We start from the raw sequence: 15663 nt of genomic DNA, 5'->3' as shown, positions 1-15663 counted from the left end.
TGGAGAAAAAAAACAGTAGAGAAAGCAAACAACAAAGAGCAACATAATAAAAAAAAACGGCACCATCACAATAAACTAGCTAGCAGTAGATATCAGTAGATACTAAATAATAAACGATATTGTGCAGCACGCAAGATAGACAGTGCACAATATGCTTTGAGGCAGCAGCCAAGAAAGGTGTAGTCCGCGTCTGTGAACACCCGTGTGTACACCTCTGTGCACACCTGTGTGGATCAGCATGCTTGTATTCCAAAGGTTTCTCCATGTAACGATCTGCTAGGGAGTGTGGGGAGCCACAGCCCCGTCCTCCAGGGTATGAAGCAGGTATGGAGGAGATCCAGGCCCCAGATATCCAGAGGCCCCAGAGTACAAGGACCCGAGGAGGACCACCAAAGGGGGGGGGGGGGAACCGTGTCACCCTCCTGGGAAGAGCTGAGTAGAGCCCCAAAGGAGAGGTCACCCCGCAGCTACGGAGCAGAGGCCAGAGGGGGTTGCAGTGGCGTGCCCGCGGGCTCTGCCGGCAGCCAGCTGTGCCAGAGAGGACCGAGCTTCAGGCCGAGAGGCCTGAGGGCATCCCACCCCCCCGAAGGAGCCCAGCCGGGCCACAGGCGCCCAGCCCCGCCAATCGGCCACCAGGAGTGAGCCGGTACATACATGAGCGCCCAGCCCCAGACGACAAGGACCACCAACACACCAACGTCTGAGGGCATCAGCCACCGGCAGGGAGTGTGGTGAGGGGAGATAGGCCTCCGTACTTTAGAGGGCCTGAGATGTACCCAGAGAGGTGGAGTCTAAGACCCAACCAGACATATAGACACAGACGAACAGGCACACGCGGACACAGACGTGCATTCCCACCCCATATGCACAACCAAATACTCGGCACTCACCCAACGTGTAGACAGACACACATAGACACTGCACAGACAGTCGCACTCCCCAAACATACTCTATATCCCAGGTCCAGGTACCCCCGCCCTCAGAGGGGCAAGCCGCACCTAGACCCAGGAGATGTAACCCTTCTCTCTGGGGTGGAGGCAAGCGGACCACCTCCTTATCTGCAGTAGCAGGGAGGTCCCGCATCCCAGACCCCAGTCTGACGGCCAGCACCTCCTCCCAGCCCCCCTAGTAGCACTTCCAATAATCAAAGCGCTTTACACATTCAATAATCAAATAAATCCCGATTGAGATTGCCATAATTCATGCATGACAGGGTTAAATCGTGTGGTGCTGGTGGTGTATTTGTTTTCCAGCCAAATAAACAGATTTTTATTTAAACCATTCATCCAAATTGATTTGCATTCATCATGCAAATCAATTTGCAATTCATCGTAAGACGATGGCTGCAGTATCCCAGCTGCCATGGGGTGAGGGGTGGGGTACACCCTGTACAGTTCTCCAGTGTCACAGGACCAATACTCTTTTTAAATTTCATGATTGTTATAACCACATACTGAGCATTTATCATTAAAATTTTCCACTTACATTATATCAGACCATATATAATTTTCCTCAATTTGCACGTTTTTAGCTATTACAGGGGGTCCCGGAACATAACGCGATGGTGAAAATCCACAAAGTAGAAACCATTTGTATGTTTTATTACTTTAAATATTCTAAGCCATAAAAAGCCTCCCCACACTCTTGTAAAGCATTTCTAGCTCTGTCTCTCCCTCCTGTTTCAGTCTCTCTACGTACAGGCCTGACACCAACCTAAAGATGGTTCCCATGGTGAAATGGGAAGAGTCATCTCCTATTACAGGGAGATGTCCAAAAGGTGCGAAAGTTGAAATGTGATCTGGATATCTGAACCGTGGTCTTGCCTCAACTTTTTGACCAATCACATGAACGTTCAGTGTTTATGACACACAATAAAATTCCTTCCTGGATGCAGCATCCTTTGTCTCTCTGAGCTGTGGAGAACCAGAGGTCCATGGCACCATGAAAAAAACGAAACAAAAATTTTAACCGTTTGATAATAAATTTTGAAAACGTATAATTAAGCATATTGTCTTCTCTCAAAAGAAGAACATGAGAATATATAAAAGTGCATCTACCGTATTTTCTGTACCATAAGTGTGTGAATGTGAGAGCGAATGAATAATGGAATTGTAAAGCGCTTTGGGTGCCTTGAAAAGCGCTATATAAATCCAATCCATCATTATTATTATTATAAGGCGCACTGGATTATAAGGCCCATTAAGTGAAAAAAAAACAAAACAAAACAGTCAGATAAGTCAAACTTTATTCTACATTGTTGAAGAGGGTAACATTCTTCAGTTGTAACACAGAAAATACAGAACAATACACTCACTTTTTCAGTTCATTCCTATTCCACAAATCCATCAAATTCTTCATCTTTGCAGCTGCTTTTTTACTATGTTCTACTGCTTAATTGATAGCCTTGAGTTTGAAATCTGCTTCGTAAGAATGTCTCTTAACAGGTGCCATTTTGGGGTCCTTGTACACACACAATACGGTAATATTATGTTGATGCACAGTACTTATTACTCCGTGAGGCTCCTGACTACGGTAGCCTTAATGCTCTGACCATCAAGTGGTGCCGCTTCATAGTTTACCAAAGTCGTACTAAAACATGTAGAACAGATTTTTGCGCGATGTAGCACAAAAAAATCGGTTTGAGGTCAGTAAGCACAACCAGAATTCATACATAAGGTGTACTGTTGATTTTTGAGAAAATTAAAGGACTTTAAGTGTGCCTTCTAGTCTGAAAAATACAGTAAATACATTGTTAATAACTTATTTAAATGATACCATGCAAATGTTATATATGAGCTCGTTAATGAAGAATAAATATTTATATCTGTATTTATAAATTGTAATAGAGAACTGAAAATGAGATCTTCTGAATCTCTTATTATCACAAAAATGGAAAAGAAAATTGAAAAGTTACAAGCAGTGGTAGTAAATCAGCGCACTTCAATGTTTAGATGCAAGATGATATTACACACACACCAGTGTGTTAGATCAATTAACCTGATTTCTTTAACTGGGACATGACACTGCACAATGGGATTTGAGTTAATTGATTTTATTCTGTTTTTATGGTTACATGAACAACAATAAAGACTTTTTAATTTATTTATTTTATCATATTTTATATTATCAAGTACAAACTGTATTTTTTGAAAATTGGTTTTTATACATGCTTTTCTAGACCACACTGCACTTTAAGAATGCAGAAATCAAAGGGATTTAAAGCAATTCTAAGAGTACATGTTGATTATTCTGTCGGGTTTTCTTAACATTTGGGGGGGAAAGTAATTTGTTGTTGGATCACTGCTGAAAGAGCAGATAGTTTTACAGCCAACGGCACAAAAGAGCAAACAAATATTGTCTCAGTAAAACTAAAATAGATCAAATAAGGAATTAGGAATGAAATGTTGATTGTATTAATTGATACATATAATATATATTTTAATCCATGCTAATAAACAACAGAAACATTGCCTGAACAGCCATTTCCCATTAAGCCAACAATCCAACAAAAAAAAGCTTCACTTATCTACAGTGAGGCAACTCGGAAGTTGCACAATTTCCTTCTGATTTTATGTTGTTGTCACTGAAGTTCTGAGATCATTGTTGTCCAATTTGCAACAACACAGACAGCCCAAAAGCTTGTCTAACACCCATTTGTTAATGAAAAAGTACATAATCAAGTCTATAAGAGGATTCAGCTGAACTAAACTGCAGGTAGTGTCATACACAAAGTACAAAGTCTGCCAATTTGTATTTGTCAGGTACAGTATTTCCAAAATGGTTCTGGGCACAAACACCAATATGTAAATAAGCACCACCAGCACCAAAACTGCCACAATTCTTTGTTTTTCATCAGAGGGGACACTGGTTGCAGACACGGCTTTAATAGTTTTAATAAGGAAGAAAATGAGAAGAGGGAGCGGAAGGACGAGGAAGGCACCAAAAAAGTTTCCATTTAAGAGGCCAACAAAAAAAGAAATGATCCAGACTAAGACACAGACCACCACAGTGACCTTGATGGTTCGTCTCTGTTGGTACCACACTGGATGGGCAACAACCAAATACCTGTTATACAAGAAAGACACACAGAGGAGTTGACATGGAGAGGTATTAAAAAGATATACTAATGAAAAGCAATAAATGCTCAGAGAATTACATAGCTACAAACACACAGCACAGATGTTTACCTTTCCATGGAGACACACACCATGAAGCCCACACTTGCCATCAGACCACAAGGATAGACATTGTGAAAGAATATTATCTGTGTGAGGTCGTCCTGGACACCTGACATGTGAACGACCATACAGAAGAGCTGAACAAGGTCAGAAATGTAAAGGTTGATGATATAGATTTGACTGATGTGACCATTTCGCACCTAAAGGAAAACAAAGTAAACTATAAACATGTTCAGTCAACACAATTTAGGCATTATGGTTTCCACATAAAAGCATTTCATATAACATACTACACACTAAAGACTTGCAGATTAATACTTGGTCTGATTTACATAAATAAATACATTGCATGTTATTCTTTAAATTAAAGTCCATTTTTGTCTTTTTTTTTTGCCAGACTTTGAGCTTGGGATGGAGTATTACATTAAGAATTATGAGGTGAAAATGGGTTGATGTTTTGACATATACTACAATGGTAAAATACAAGGAAAAAAGTAGTTTAAATGTGTTCTGTGTATTCAATGCTAAAAGAACTAGTACTTATATATACTTATATAACACCTTTCTACTCAGCTGCACACACATTTAATGTTGTGACTCAATACCAGACTTTGTAACACTGAAACTTAGTTGCATAATGATACAAAACTATATTTTATATTTTATGTTGAATTGAATGGATTTGTCTATGTTGCTTTGCTAGTGATTGCCACTAATAAATTAAATAAATGATTGTTAAAACTGAAACTTTCATTGTGAGTACTGACAAAAAAATCTTTTTGAGATCTATAAATGGTAAAATGGCCTGTATTCGTAAAGCGCTTTACACATTCAGTTATCCACCCATTCACACACTGGTGATGGCAGCTACATTGTAGCCACAGCTGCCGTGGGGCGCACTGACAGAGGTGCCCCAGGGCGCTGCAGTATATAAAAGCTGCAGTAGTAGTTGGGCTGTTGTCAGAGTACAGTCTAGGGTAGTTTACTAAAGCAAATGGACCCAAATCTGCAGTGTGACTTACAAACTGCTGTAAAGTCTTTGGGCATCCAAAAAAAAAAAGCAGCAGCAAAATAACTGAAGCAGTTTCAGTTATTCCAGAGCTGTTCAGTGAGCTGTCAATAGTGTTGCAGTCTGTATTTAATAGGATGAATTCAAAATTGTAAGTATGCAGTGCTAACAAAAACAGACACTGCTCTCCTTACCTTCAAAAAAAAAAGAAAAATAATGGCTTTGATGTAATGTATTCTTTCCTTTGAACAGTTATGATGTTACAAAGTCACCCTTCTTAATTAAATCATATGATTTTTTTACCTTTTCACCTTTTATTTACTGTGGCAACTGAAATCATATTTTTTTTAATTTAATAGTCATTTTATTCCACTTCTATGAAATTTAGTCCCAAAGTCAAAGTGAATCATACAAAACCCAGATCGTAGTAAGACAATCGTATTCATAATATACACACCTTTATGCAAAGAAAAAAGATTGCCAGTGAGGTCAAAGGAAGGCTGACACAAACAATTATCCATGTCAAGGTGCTAATGCTGTCCTCATAATACCAGCAGAAGTCATTAAAATCTGTGTAGTTGCCATAATTGTTGCAGCTGCTGCTGGTAGTTGAATTTTGAGTCAGTGAAGTCATACCAATTTTTCTTTAAAGAACCTTTAAGAGAGAAATTAATGGTTAATAACAGTGTTCAGCTGCATGTTGCAAACTAAAGAAAATTTATCACTAACTTCTCTCACTGGTGTTTCACTGTTGTTTTTCCAGCTTAACTGTGCTTCTCAATATGTTGCTTTCTCAATGGTACATCAAACAGAAACAACTATTTGGCAAAATATTACATTCTGAGAAGGCTGAAAGGCCTGAGCTTCTAACCCCAAGAGCCACAGTGAACTGTCACAGCAACAGACTAAATGTAGTATTGGACTAAAAGCTCGTTCGCATGAGTCCAAATGTTCAGCCTTTGGATTGGTGAAACTAGACTTTTAAGACTTATAGTTCTGTCACTGTTTTTATTCAGATGTTCCCAGGCATGTCTCGGCTCCCTCTATTTCCTCTTTTTCTGTCAGTCCATGTCTTAATGTGTGTCTCTGTTTTCCTATTTTACTTTGACAGTTTCACATCTTATGTTATTGTGTTCAGTTTTTCTTCCACCCACCTGATTATGTTTAAACTCTCCCAGCTGTGTTTCCACTTCCCTTCTCACCCCTCAGTGTATTTAGTCCTCTTTTTCCCCCATGTTGCAATGAAGCTACCTTCTATAGTTCCCCCCTTTGTGTTTTGAGCCCTGCGTTTGGGTCCTACTCCTGCCTACCACACCGCTCACAGCACCCTCATGACACAATACACATGATTTATACCTCATATTTCTATAGACACAAATAAAAATAATGCAACTACAGTTTTGCAAATACAAAGCCTGAAGTTTATAAGCATAGTTACCTTTGATTGTTTCAAGATCACTCCTCAGGTCTCTACACCAGTGTTTTCTGCTTTGTCCTCTGCATTAAAAACAGTCTACAATAAATATGAAAAGTGATGACAACGTGCCACTGGCTGATAGTTATCAACACCGGCCCTTCTAGCCACACCAGGTCCAGGTGTATCCATGCTACTTATTGGCTAAACATTTGACAAAATGTCTGTGAGCCAATCATTTCACCTTTGACAAATTTTAAAACAGTTCCTTCCTCTGCTGCCATCAGCTATCATCTCTGTCAGATCAAGAGGAAAAATGTTCACAACAACTGTTCTGATGTATGTTGGCCCGGTCTTTGCATGTTTAAGCGACACTAAACATAAGAAACAACTTTGCATTTTGTTTTTAATCCATCTATCTTCCCTAAAAATCGTCCCTAGCAATGGCCCATATGGCCCTGTGACCATATGGGCCAGTCAAAGTTTATTTGTGTAGCTACACTTTAATCAACCTCAATTACAAGTTCTACAACATATATACTATATAAAACAGTGACTGAATAACAATAAATATACACTAAAAAAATCGAATAAAAGAAGTAAATAAGCCAGCATTAAAAAGGCTTCATGGCATCTCTTGATAAACCTGGACCTGAAATTTCCAGGAGCAGCTGGTTCATAGACCTCATTGCTCTGTAGGATTTTAAGATTTCAAAATTTGAATGACTTCCTTTCCTCACAGTTGTGCTGTCACTGTCTGCTTACACAGAAGCTGTAAAAATTATTTATTTAATTTTGGAGCCTATTTTATGATAGATAAAGAGTAGAGAGAATAATAAAAAGGGGAATGACATTCAGGAAATGGTCCTGGGTAGATTCAAAACCAGATTCCTGCAGCCATTCTGATTGCCAACTCACCCATACCTGGGACTGGAATGTTACTTTATAAGTAAATAGTGTTATGTCATTTTGAATAATGCTAATGTTACCATAAACTAGTTGAGGGTGAGGAGAAGAAGAGAGACAAAAGAAAAATTCTTCTATAACAGATCAAATTAGTTTACCACATCACATCCTTTGAAATTTATAAGGTGAATTTTGCAAACAACAAGGAATACAAATTTAAATATGTGGCCTTTCCCTTTTTTTTTCTGGGCAATGATCAAAGTTTCCTGTAAATGGTAAATGGACTGATTCTTATACAGCGCTTTTTTACTCTCCCAGAGTACTCAAAGCGCTGTGTACAGATTTTTCATGTCTGTTACATTATGGAGTAGACACATTATTTGTCCTACTATAAAGGTTTTGTGAAGAATGAAAGGTTGAAGACATAACTGCTTGGAGGCTTTTAAAGAATGCTATTTTTATAACAGCATGGAAATGTTTTCCTATCTGAGCTCACATCTTTTTCCTGGAAAAATGTAAACTAAGCCCGCAGCTTGTGTCTAATTTATGTCTTTTGTATGACGCTCACTGCATGTGTATTCACAACATGAGACAAATGAATTAAGTAAAGAATTTTAGTTGCTGATCTGATCAAACAGCTGGAAATGACAAACTTTTCCTTTAAAATTGTTACAGACCAAATCACTCAACACATCAACACAAAGTTGCAATACAGCACCATGCAAACTTCCACTCAAAGATTGTTACACTTACTTCTGTGTTGACTATTAGCACAGAACTGTTTTCACATAGTTGAGACCAGGAAGCTGAGTTGCCCTTTCTGTCCTTTTGTCATCCCCCAAAACCCAAATCCCATAAAGATTGTGTCTGCTCCCAAACCATCAGAAAACTAAACAAAACTAGCAAAAAATAAAAAGATTAAAGCATAAACATTGACAAAGAAAGAACAATATAGTATCTTGCCCTCAGTGCATCATGGGAAGCCCCAGCAGCTTAACTAGGAGAGGATTGCGGGATACCTGACTGTTTTTATATGCAGAAAAATCTCTAAACTCTCATTTCTCTCAGAAGTCTTGGAAAAAGTAATTCTCCTTCAACTTTCATATATAAACATACCAACATACCCTAACCCATACCAACAAAGCACAGAGTGTGCCCTCCTAAAAGTATACAATGAAGTAGTCCTGTCAGTAGACTGTGCCATCCTCATCCTCCTCAACCTCAGTGCTGCATTTGATACCACTGGTGAAAATATCCCTGTCCCCCAGCACTTCACTGGTTTACCTCATACCTGTAAATCTGATCCTTCTCTGCCAGCACTGCAAACTATTCTTCTACAACAACAACACTTTGCTACGGGTACCTCTGGGTTCCATCTTAGTTGCTATATTGTTCTCTCTATACCTGCTTTCTTTAAGGAAAATATCAGTAAAAGTAATTTCTCCTTTCACTCCTTTCACCTTCACAAGACAGCTTCTTCCATCTGTGCTCTGTATGAAATATTACATGTTTCCTTTGTGTGAGAGATTGCGAAATTGTCATTCATGCTCTCATTTCCTCTCAGAGTACTGCAATTAACTTTACATTAGTCTCAATCAATCCTCTCTTTTCCATTTTCAGCTTGTTCAAAATGCTGCTGCTCACATCACACATCTCACCTGTTTCAGCTTCTCTACATTGGTTGTCGGTGAGGTTTGGAATCGATTTCAAGACCATCCTGTTTGCCCACAAAGCCCTTTTCTACATCTCTGACCTCTTTATTCAGCTTTCAGGTCCCTCTGGTGCGATGCTTCTGACTGTGTCTCACTCTTGATTTAAACTCAGAGGGTGAGCGTTTTGTGTGCCCTCAAACTGTGGGACAGCATTCCCCTCACAGTCAAATCTGCTAGAAACAACCCATATTGTTATGGTTAGTGTTGAAAGCTGCTGTCAGCAGTGTGGTAACAACAGTCTCTTTACTCATGAAATTTCCTATCTTTAACTACACTTATATTTACTCACTGACATTTGAGTCTTTCTGAGAGCTCATTGTGTCTCCTGTGCCATTTTTCGGCCATGAGTGTGTGTGTTTAGCACCTAATAAATGTACCGATTTATTTCTTATCTATTACCTTGTTTTTTAATTGTTTTGCTTTGGGTTTTTTTTTTCCTCTTCTCAATTTAACCGTTGCACAGCACTTTGGTCAACACAAAACCCTGGCTTCTATCACACAAGCCGTCGAAAGGGGAGGGGCCTGCTTCTTCCAAATAGAGCACATTTCATTTATAATGTTGTAAATCCAAGCCCATTATGTATTCATGATTTGAATCCTGGGTTGTGTGAAATCTCAGAAATGCACCCTAGACAAAGTGAATCTGTGAACTAGGTGTAGGCCTATTAGGTTATGTTGTGGTGATCCTCGAGTTGGGGGATTTGTGTTCATACTGGAGTGCAAAATTAAAACCAATGGAAGATGGACAAGAAAAGTTCAAAGCCATCAGGTCCTCGGTTTAGAAAAAAGAGAAAAGAAGAGGAGGAGAAACGAGCAAAAGATACAGGTAAGCAGATGTGTCATTGGATAATGGCAGGTCATCCTGAAACAATCAGAATCAGAATACTTTATTAATCCCTAAGGAAATAAAGTGGGTTACAGTTGCTCCAAGAAGAAATGGAAAAAATAGCAACCGTAACAGACTAAACTCCAAACAATACCTTATGTTACAGACTTTAATATTAATTAGTCATTGTCAATTCTTTATTTGTCCTGTTCTCATTGTATGACAAATTATGATGGCTGTTTGGTAGCCGTTTGCATACTATGCATACTCTGTCTCTCTTCATGTGTGTGTGTGTGTGTGTGTGTGTGTAAAACCGTTTCATGTTAATGTACAGTCCTTAATGTGTTTTGTGTGTGTGTGTGTGGGGGGGGGGGGGGGGGGGGGGGGCGCGCAAGAGGGAGTGTTCACCCAGGGCGCCATTGTAACATTGTAACAGAGATCCTGAACACATGGCGATAAAATACCATACGATATAATCTCACACACACACACACGCATTAACTATTATTAACTATTGCATTACTTTAGAAAAATGTTTAACCCTCTGGGTTCCAGGGTATAATTGGCCATTTTTAACTACAGGGTGGGCCATTTATATGGATAATAACATGGGAATGGTTGGTGATATTAAAGTCCTGTTTGTGGCACATTAGTATATGTGAGGGGGCAAACTCCTCAAGATGGGTGGTGACCATGGTGGCCATTTAGAAGTCGGCCATCTTGGATACAACTTTTGTTTATTCAATAGGAAGAGGGCCATGTGACACATCAAACTTATTGGTAATGTCACAAGAAAAACAATGGTGTGCTTGGTTTCAGCGTTTAAAGCCTGGACTTACTTACATTACTTTAGAATGTAAAAAGTGACAAAAACATTAGCGTCTGGGAAGCTCCCAGCAGCTTAACTAAGAGAGAAGTGACACCTGTCAGGACACCTGACCCTTTTTATATTCAAAAAACCCCTCTAATAATATTTGGAGGGTAAGCAGACGACAGCATACAGCAGTTCACTTTACGTTGGTCTCAGTCAGTCCTCTGTGTCCCGTCTTCAGCTTGTCCAAAATGCTGCTGCTCACATCTCACCTGTTTCAGCATCTCTACGCTGGTTGCCAGTGAGGTTCAGAATAGATTTCAAGACCCTCCTGTTTGCCTACAAAGCCCTTCATGGTTTAGCTCCTTTCTGCTTTCTACATCTCTGACCTCTTTATTCAGCTTCCAGGTCAATTGATCAGATGTTTCTGACTGTGTCTCACTCTTAATTTAAATGCAGAGGAGATCAAGCGTTTTCTGTGCCCCCAAACTGTGGAACAGCTTTCCCCTCACAGTCAAATCTCATAGAAACAACCCATATTGTTCTGGTTAGTGTTGAAAGCTGCAGTCAGTAGTGTGGTAAAAGTAAAAAAGTAAAATTTTATTTATATAGCACCTTTCAAGATAAAATCACAAAGTGCTTTACAGAGGCAGAAAACAAACATTAAAATAAAAAACAAAACAAAATCAACCAAAAGCGAGTTTAAACAGGTTTTTAACTGCTTTTTAAAAGACATGACTGGTAACAAAAGTCTCTTGACTCTTTAAATTTCCCATCTTTAACTAGAATTATATTTACTCACAATTTACCTTCAACACAGCACTAGAGCTTGTTCCTGTGCTGCCATGATGAGCGCCTCTATGCTGTCTTTCAGTCCAGTTTTTTGTATCTGACAGTGGTACATGCTGTGCCGGATTAATGTCGGTGCTGTAGAGCCTGGTGGTGTGGATCTGTAAATCAGTGTTTCAGTCATTCCTGACATAGAGCTTAATGTCATCCATGTAGAGAAGCTAATCCCTCCATTCCAGCAGTTTTTGCAAAACAAATTATGATCTGAATGTGATGATGTGCCAATTTTGATTTGGGAGAAAATAGATCTGAACCAAACAGAAGCTCATATAATTCTAAGCTATCAGCCGTACAAAGTTTGCAAATTATTTTGCATTCCTGTTTTTCCAGAGAACCTAGTACCACCATGTGCAGTTCTTCTATATTTATCAGGAAACTAGATCAGTTATGCAAATCTCAGTTATCCTACAGCTTCAGGCCAACAGCTTTAATGACTTTCTCTCACTGCAGTTGTAAGATAAGACAACTCTTTATTGTCATTGCACAGTCATAGCTAGTACAACAGTACAACAAACGATAAGCTAGTTTGTTTACAAGTTTACAAGTCTCAGAAATAACCTTCACATCTGGTTTGTGTTACAGGAGAAAGCAGGATAGAATAATTTTCTTTGAAATTGTATCTATTTATTAGATTAGATTGAAATGGATGAATGAAGAATGGTTTACTGGAGTTTTGGTAATTTGTAGTGTAAAATATCTGAATGGTCAAACTGACTGTAAACTTTTATGCATTTATTTGACATTTTCAAAACGTAACTCTAAGTTTTTATATTTAATGGATGAAGAGGTTTACAACACAAGCTAAGAAAAGAATGTGAAATTCTATTCAGTTGTATTTATATAAATGAAATCAAAGCAGTGGCCTTGATGTGGTTTATATGATAAGATAAAGAACCTACAATAATCATCTATAGCTAACTATCCTAGTCAATGTTTTTTTTTTTTTTTTTTTTTGAAGAAAGCGCCATCTCTTGGTATATCACCTTCCGGCCTCTCACGTCTCCACAAAGAAGCAACTCCCCTGCAGAGACGTTCTGCAACAGGCAAAGGAAACAACAGTGAATATCGTCCTTTGAGATCATGGTACACTATTAGCTAAACTATGATTTTAAATGTCTATATTTATGTACAGGGTGTCAGGAGGGTGTTTCAATTATTTTACAGATTTAGTAGTCAGCCAGTGAGCAAAGTTAATCGTCATAGTCAAGTCACTGTTTTGTGTTGTGCTGAAAGACAGAGGTCTGCTCAGCCTGCTGTACTCGCTCAAGATTAAGTTAAATTTATCAGAAACATGAAGTGGAAGTGGAATTAATACTTAATCCTAAACAAAGCTGAACACGAAAATAACATTGAATAAAAATGGTTTGACTATTCTCATCAAAGCGTGTGAATGTGCTGCCACAGGGGCTGTGGGGTGGAGTTTATAACCCACCACAATTTCCTTTTTCTGATTCGCTCTGATAAAAATATCTTAAATGGCACAATGCTGAATTAACTATTGAGTTGGAAGCTGCGCTGAAGAAAGTAAGGCTGATTTTTACTTGTATATATATTGAAGATACAGGAGGCGGTTACTTTATTCTTTTGAGCTTCCTTGTAAACAGCATGAAAGCTGCTTAAATGAAAACCAAATGAAAATATATTTATTGATTATGCTTTATTTCTGCTTAATTTTGTACTTAACTGATAGGCTTGTGGACAGATCAAACTACCAAGGGCTTCCTTATAGGTATATAATTTCTGTAGTCAGGTACCAGTTTAATAAGTACAGCTTGCTAATTCAGTTAGGTTCAAAGGTTTAGCTTTTTTTTTTCATCTGTAGAAAACAAAATCAGTGGAAAATTGATTTATTAGTCCAGATGGTTTTGACTCAATATAGGACACGTTCAATTTAATTCAACCAGTATTTTGTTTTTCCCCTTTTGTTTTATTTTGGCACAATTTTCTTTCTAATATCTTTAGCTATAATTTCATATCAAAATAACAACAATGTTGATCTGCTCACTATTTTAACACCTCCTGTTGCACTCAGGCAGATCCTTTGGTAAAGAGAAGAGAGTGGATAGAGCTTTTATAGCAGATCCATCATACAGAAAGTCAGCTGGAGATGGATATCTTGGATATAATGTTCCTGATAAGCGTCTGTTTCTGCCTTCCTTTAACTTTGGTCACTATGGCAGTGACCTGTTGGGTGTTTTTTGTGGTATGTAAATGAGAGACTTTCATTACTTTCTATGTCTCACTCCTGCTGAACTAATTCACTTTTACAAACAGTCTAGTTTTATAAAATTTTTCCACTTTTGTCACTTTAAATGTTCATTTTCTGAGTTAATAGTTCATAAAGTTTAGTTCTGAATTCATCCGTCCATTTTTTTTCTGCTTCTGAAGTGGAAGCTTATCGTAGGTGTCACAGTGTGAGAGGTGGAGTGAAACCTGCACTGGTCACCAATCTGTCACTCTTTTTAATTCCATCAGACCATTTTGCAGCTTTTACACATTTTTGAGTTTCTTATTAGTCTAAATCACACTAAAAATATTTTCTGGACACTTAATACAGTTGTTATTAAAACACTAGCTCTCTACATCATTTTCTGTAAACATTTAAATGTTTAGTTCTGAATATCATGTTTATTACTGCATTAATATTTTCTGCAGGTACGAAGGGAGCAGATCCCCATCACCTACTACACAAACCTCTTAATCTCCAATCTAATCCAGTTCAGCATGATGATCATCATTTTGATCGTCAAAGAAAACCCTGAACAAGTTCTCTATCATTATATTGCTCTTGGCATTTTTTGCTGTGCCGTGTTTGCTAATCTTGACTTCAAGATGTGCATTGCTACTGAAAGGTACCTGTCTGTCTTTCTCTGTCTGTATTGCATTCAATCAAATTCTCAAGCGTCCCTCTAAAGATAAATGTCCTCCTGTAATGATCAGTATGTCTGTCTTGTGTTGCAGGTGTTTGGTCATCACCCGTCCACAATGGAACTGCATCAGACAAACTAAAGGTTCTGTGCTGCTCTCTGTTCTGGTTTGGATCCTGTCTATTATCACTGTACCTCTTGCTGTATTCTTCTATGTGATTTTACTCCCTGTGTTAATTTTTTTTAACCTCGTTCCTTTTTTCCTGTTCGTCTTCACTTTGGTTTGGACCCTCAAAACTCTGCCTGCTGCCACCTCAGTGCCCACTGAAGAAAAACAGAGAATTGTAGAAATCTTAGTTCTGTTGTTAGTTAATCATTGTCTGATGTTCCTTCCTCCGATCATCTTTTATATTGTACCAATTTCACTTTATTTTCTCATTCCTATCTTTCTAATCTACATGAATTTATTTCTGTTCAATCCTTTCATGGATGTGATTTTGGTTTTTCTCATATGGAAAGACCCCATCGACAATCAGCTGTTGTCTCTGTGCTGCTACACTATGGACAACACTGCTGGAGAAGTAGCTGCAGATAAAAAGCTACAGCTACAATGCTGCAGTGACTGTAACAGCACAGTGGTGTACACAGCACTGCAGCAGATGTAGCTGCACATAATCAGACAGGTGGTTGATTGTAACATAGAGAGAGAGAGACAAAAGGGGACGATTCTGTGAAAGAAGTAGATAAATTAAGCAAACATCAACCTTAATAAATGTAGTAAAGTGGACATCTGAGATTTATCTTGAGAAATTTAGAAGCACTATTCTTATTAAAAGCTTCATCGGTTATTAACCAGCTGAATTCAGTTAAACTGGGGAAGCAAGAAGCATGTTTTGTTTATTGATCAGATGCTATGAATCACGAGAGAGAGAAAAACTCTGAAGACCTACTTAATGAGCGTACTATTCTGCTCCTCTGTGATTTGTATTTCTTCACACATACTAAGAAAGCGCATGGCACATGAAAGCCTGGCTCACAGTCTCTGTTCTAGTTCATCCCAAAGGTTCTATCAGGTTTTCAGGACTGTATGC

General features: G+C 38.5%; 1 protein-coding gene across 1 annotated transcript; it reads left to right on the top strand.

Moving 5' to 3' along the window:
- The first annotated feature begins 13830 nt into the window (after positions 1-13830).
- LOC147315748 (uncharacterized) lies at positions 13831-15237 on the top strand. Its single transcript, XM_086260167.1, has 3 exons — positions 13831-13908; positions 14361-14557; positions 14667-15237. The coding sequence occupies exons 1-3, from the start codon at positions 13831-13833 to the stop codon at positions 15235-15237; spliced, it is 846 nt and encodes a 281-aa protein (XP_086116293.1).
- The last annotated feature ends 426 nt before the right edge of the window (positions 15238-15663 follow it).

The sequence above is a fragment of the Aulonocara sp. 'chitande type north' Nkhata Bay genome, linkage group LG13 (assembly GCF_057382095.1).
Source record: "Aulonocara sp. 'chitande type north' Nkhata Bay isolate Kocher_YH1m ecotype deep benthic linkage group LG13, A_spYH_male_GT1.1, whole genome shotgun sequence".
Taxonomy (NCBI): domain Eukaryota; kingdom Metazoa; phylum Chordata; class Actinopteri; order Cichliformes; family Cichlidae; genus Aulonocara; species Aulonocara sp. 'chitande type north' Nkhata Bay.
The sequence above is the reverse complement of the archived record's forward strand: the minus strand, read 5'-3'. Positions and strand labels throughout refer to the sequence as shown.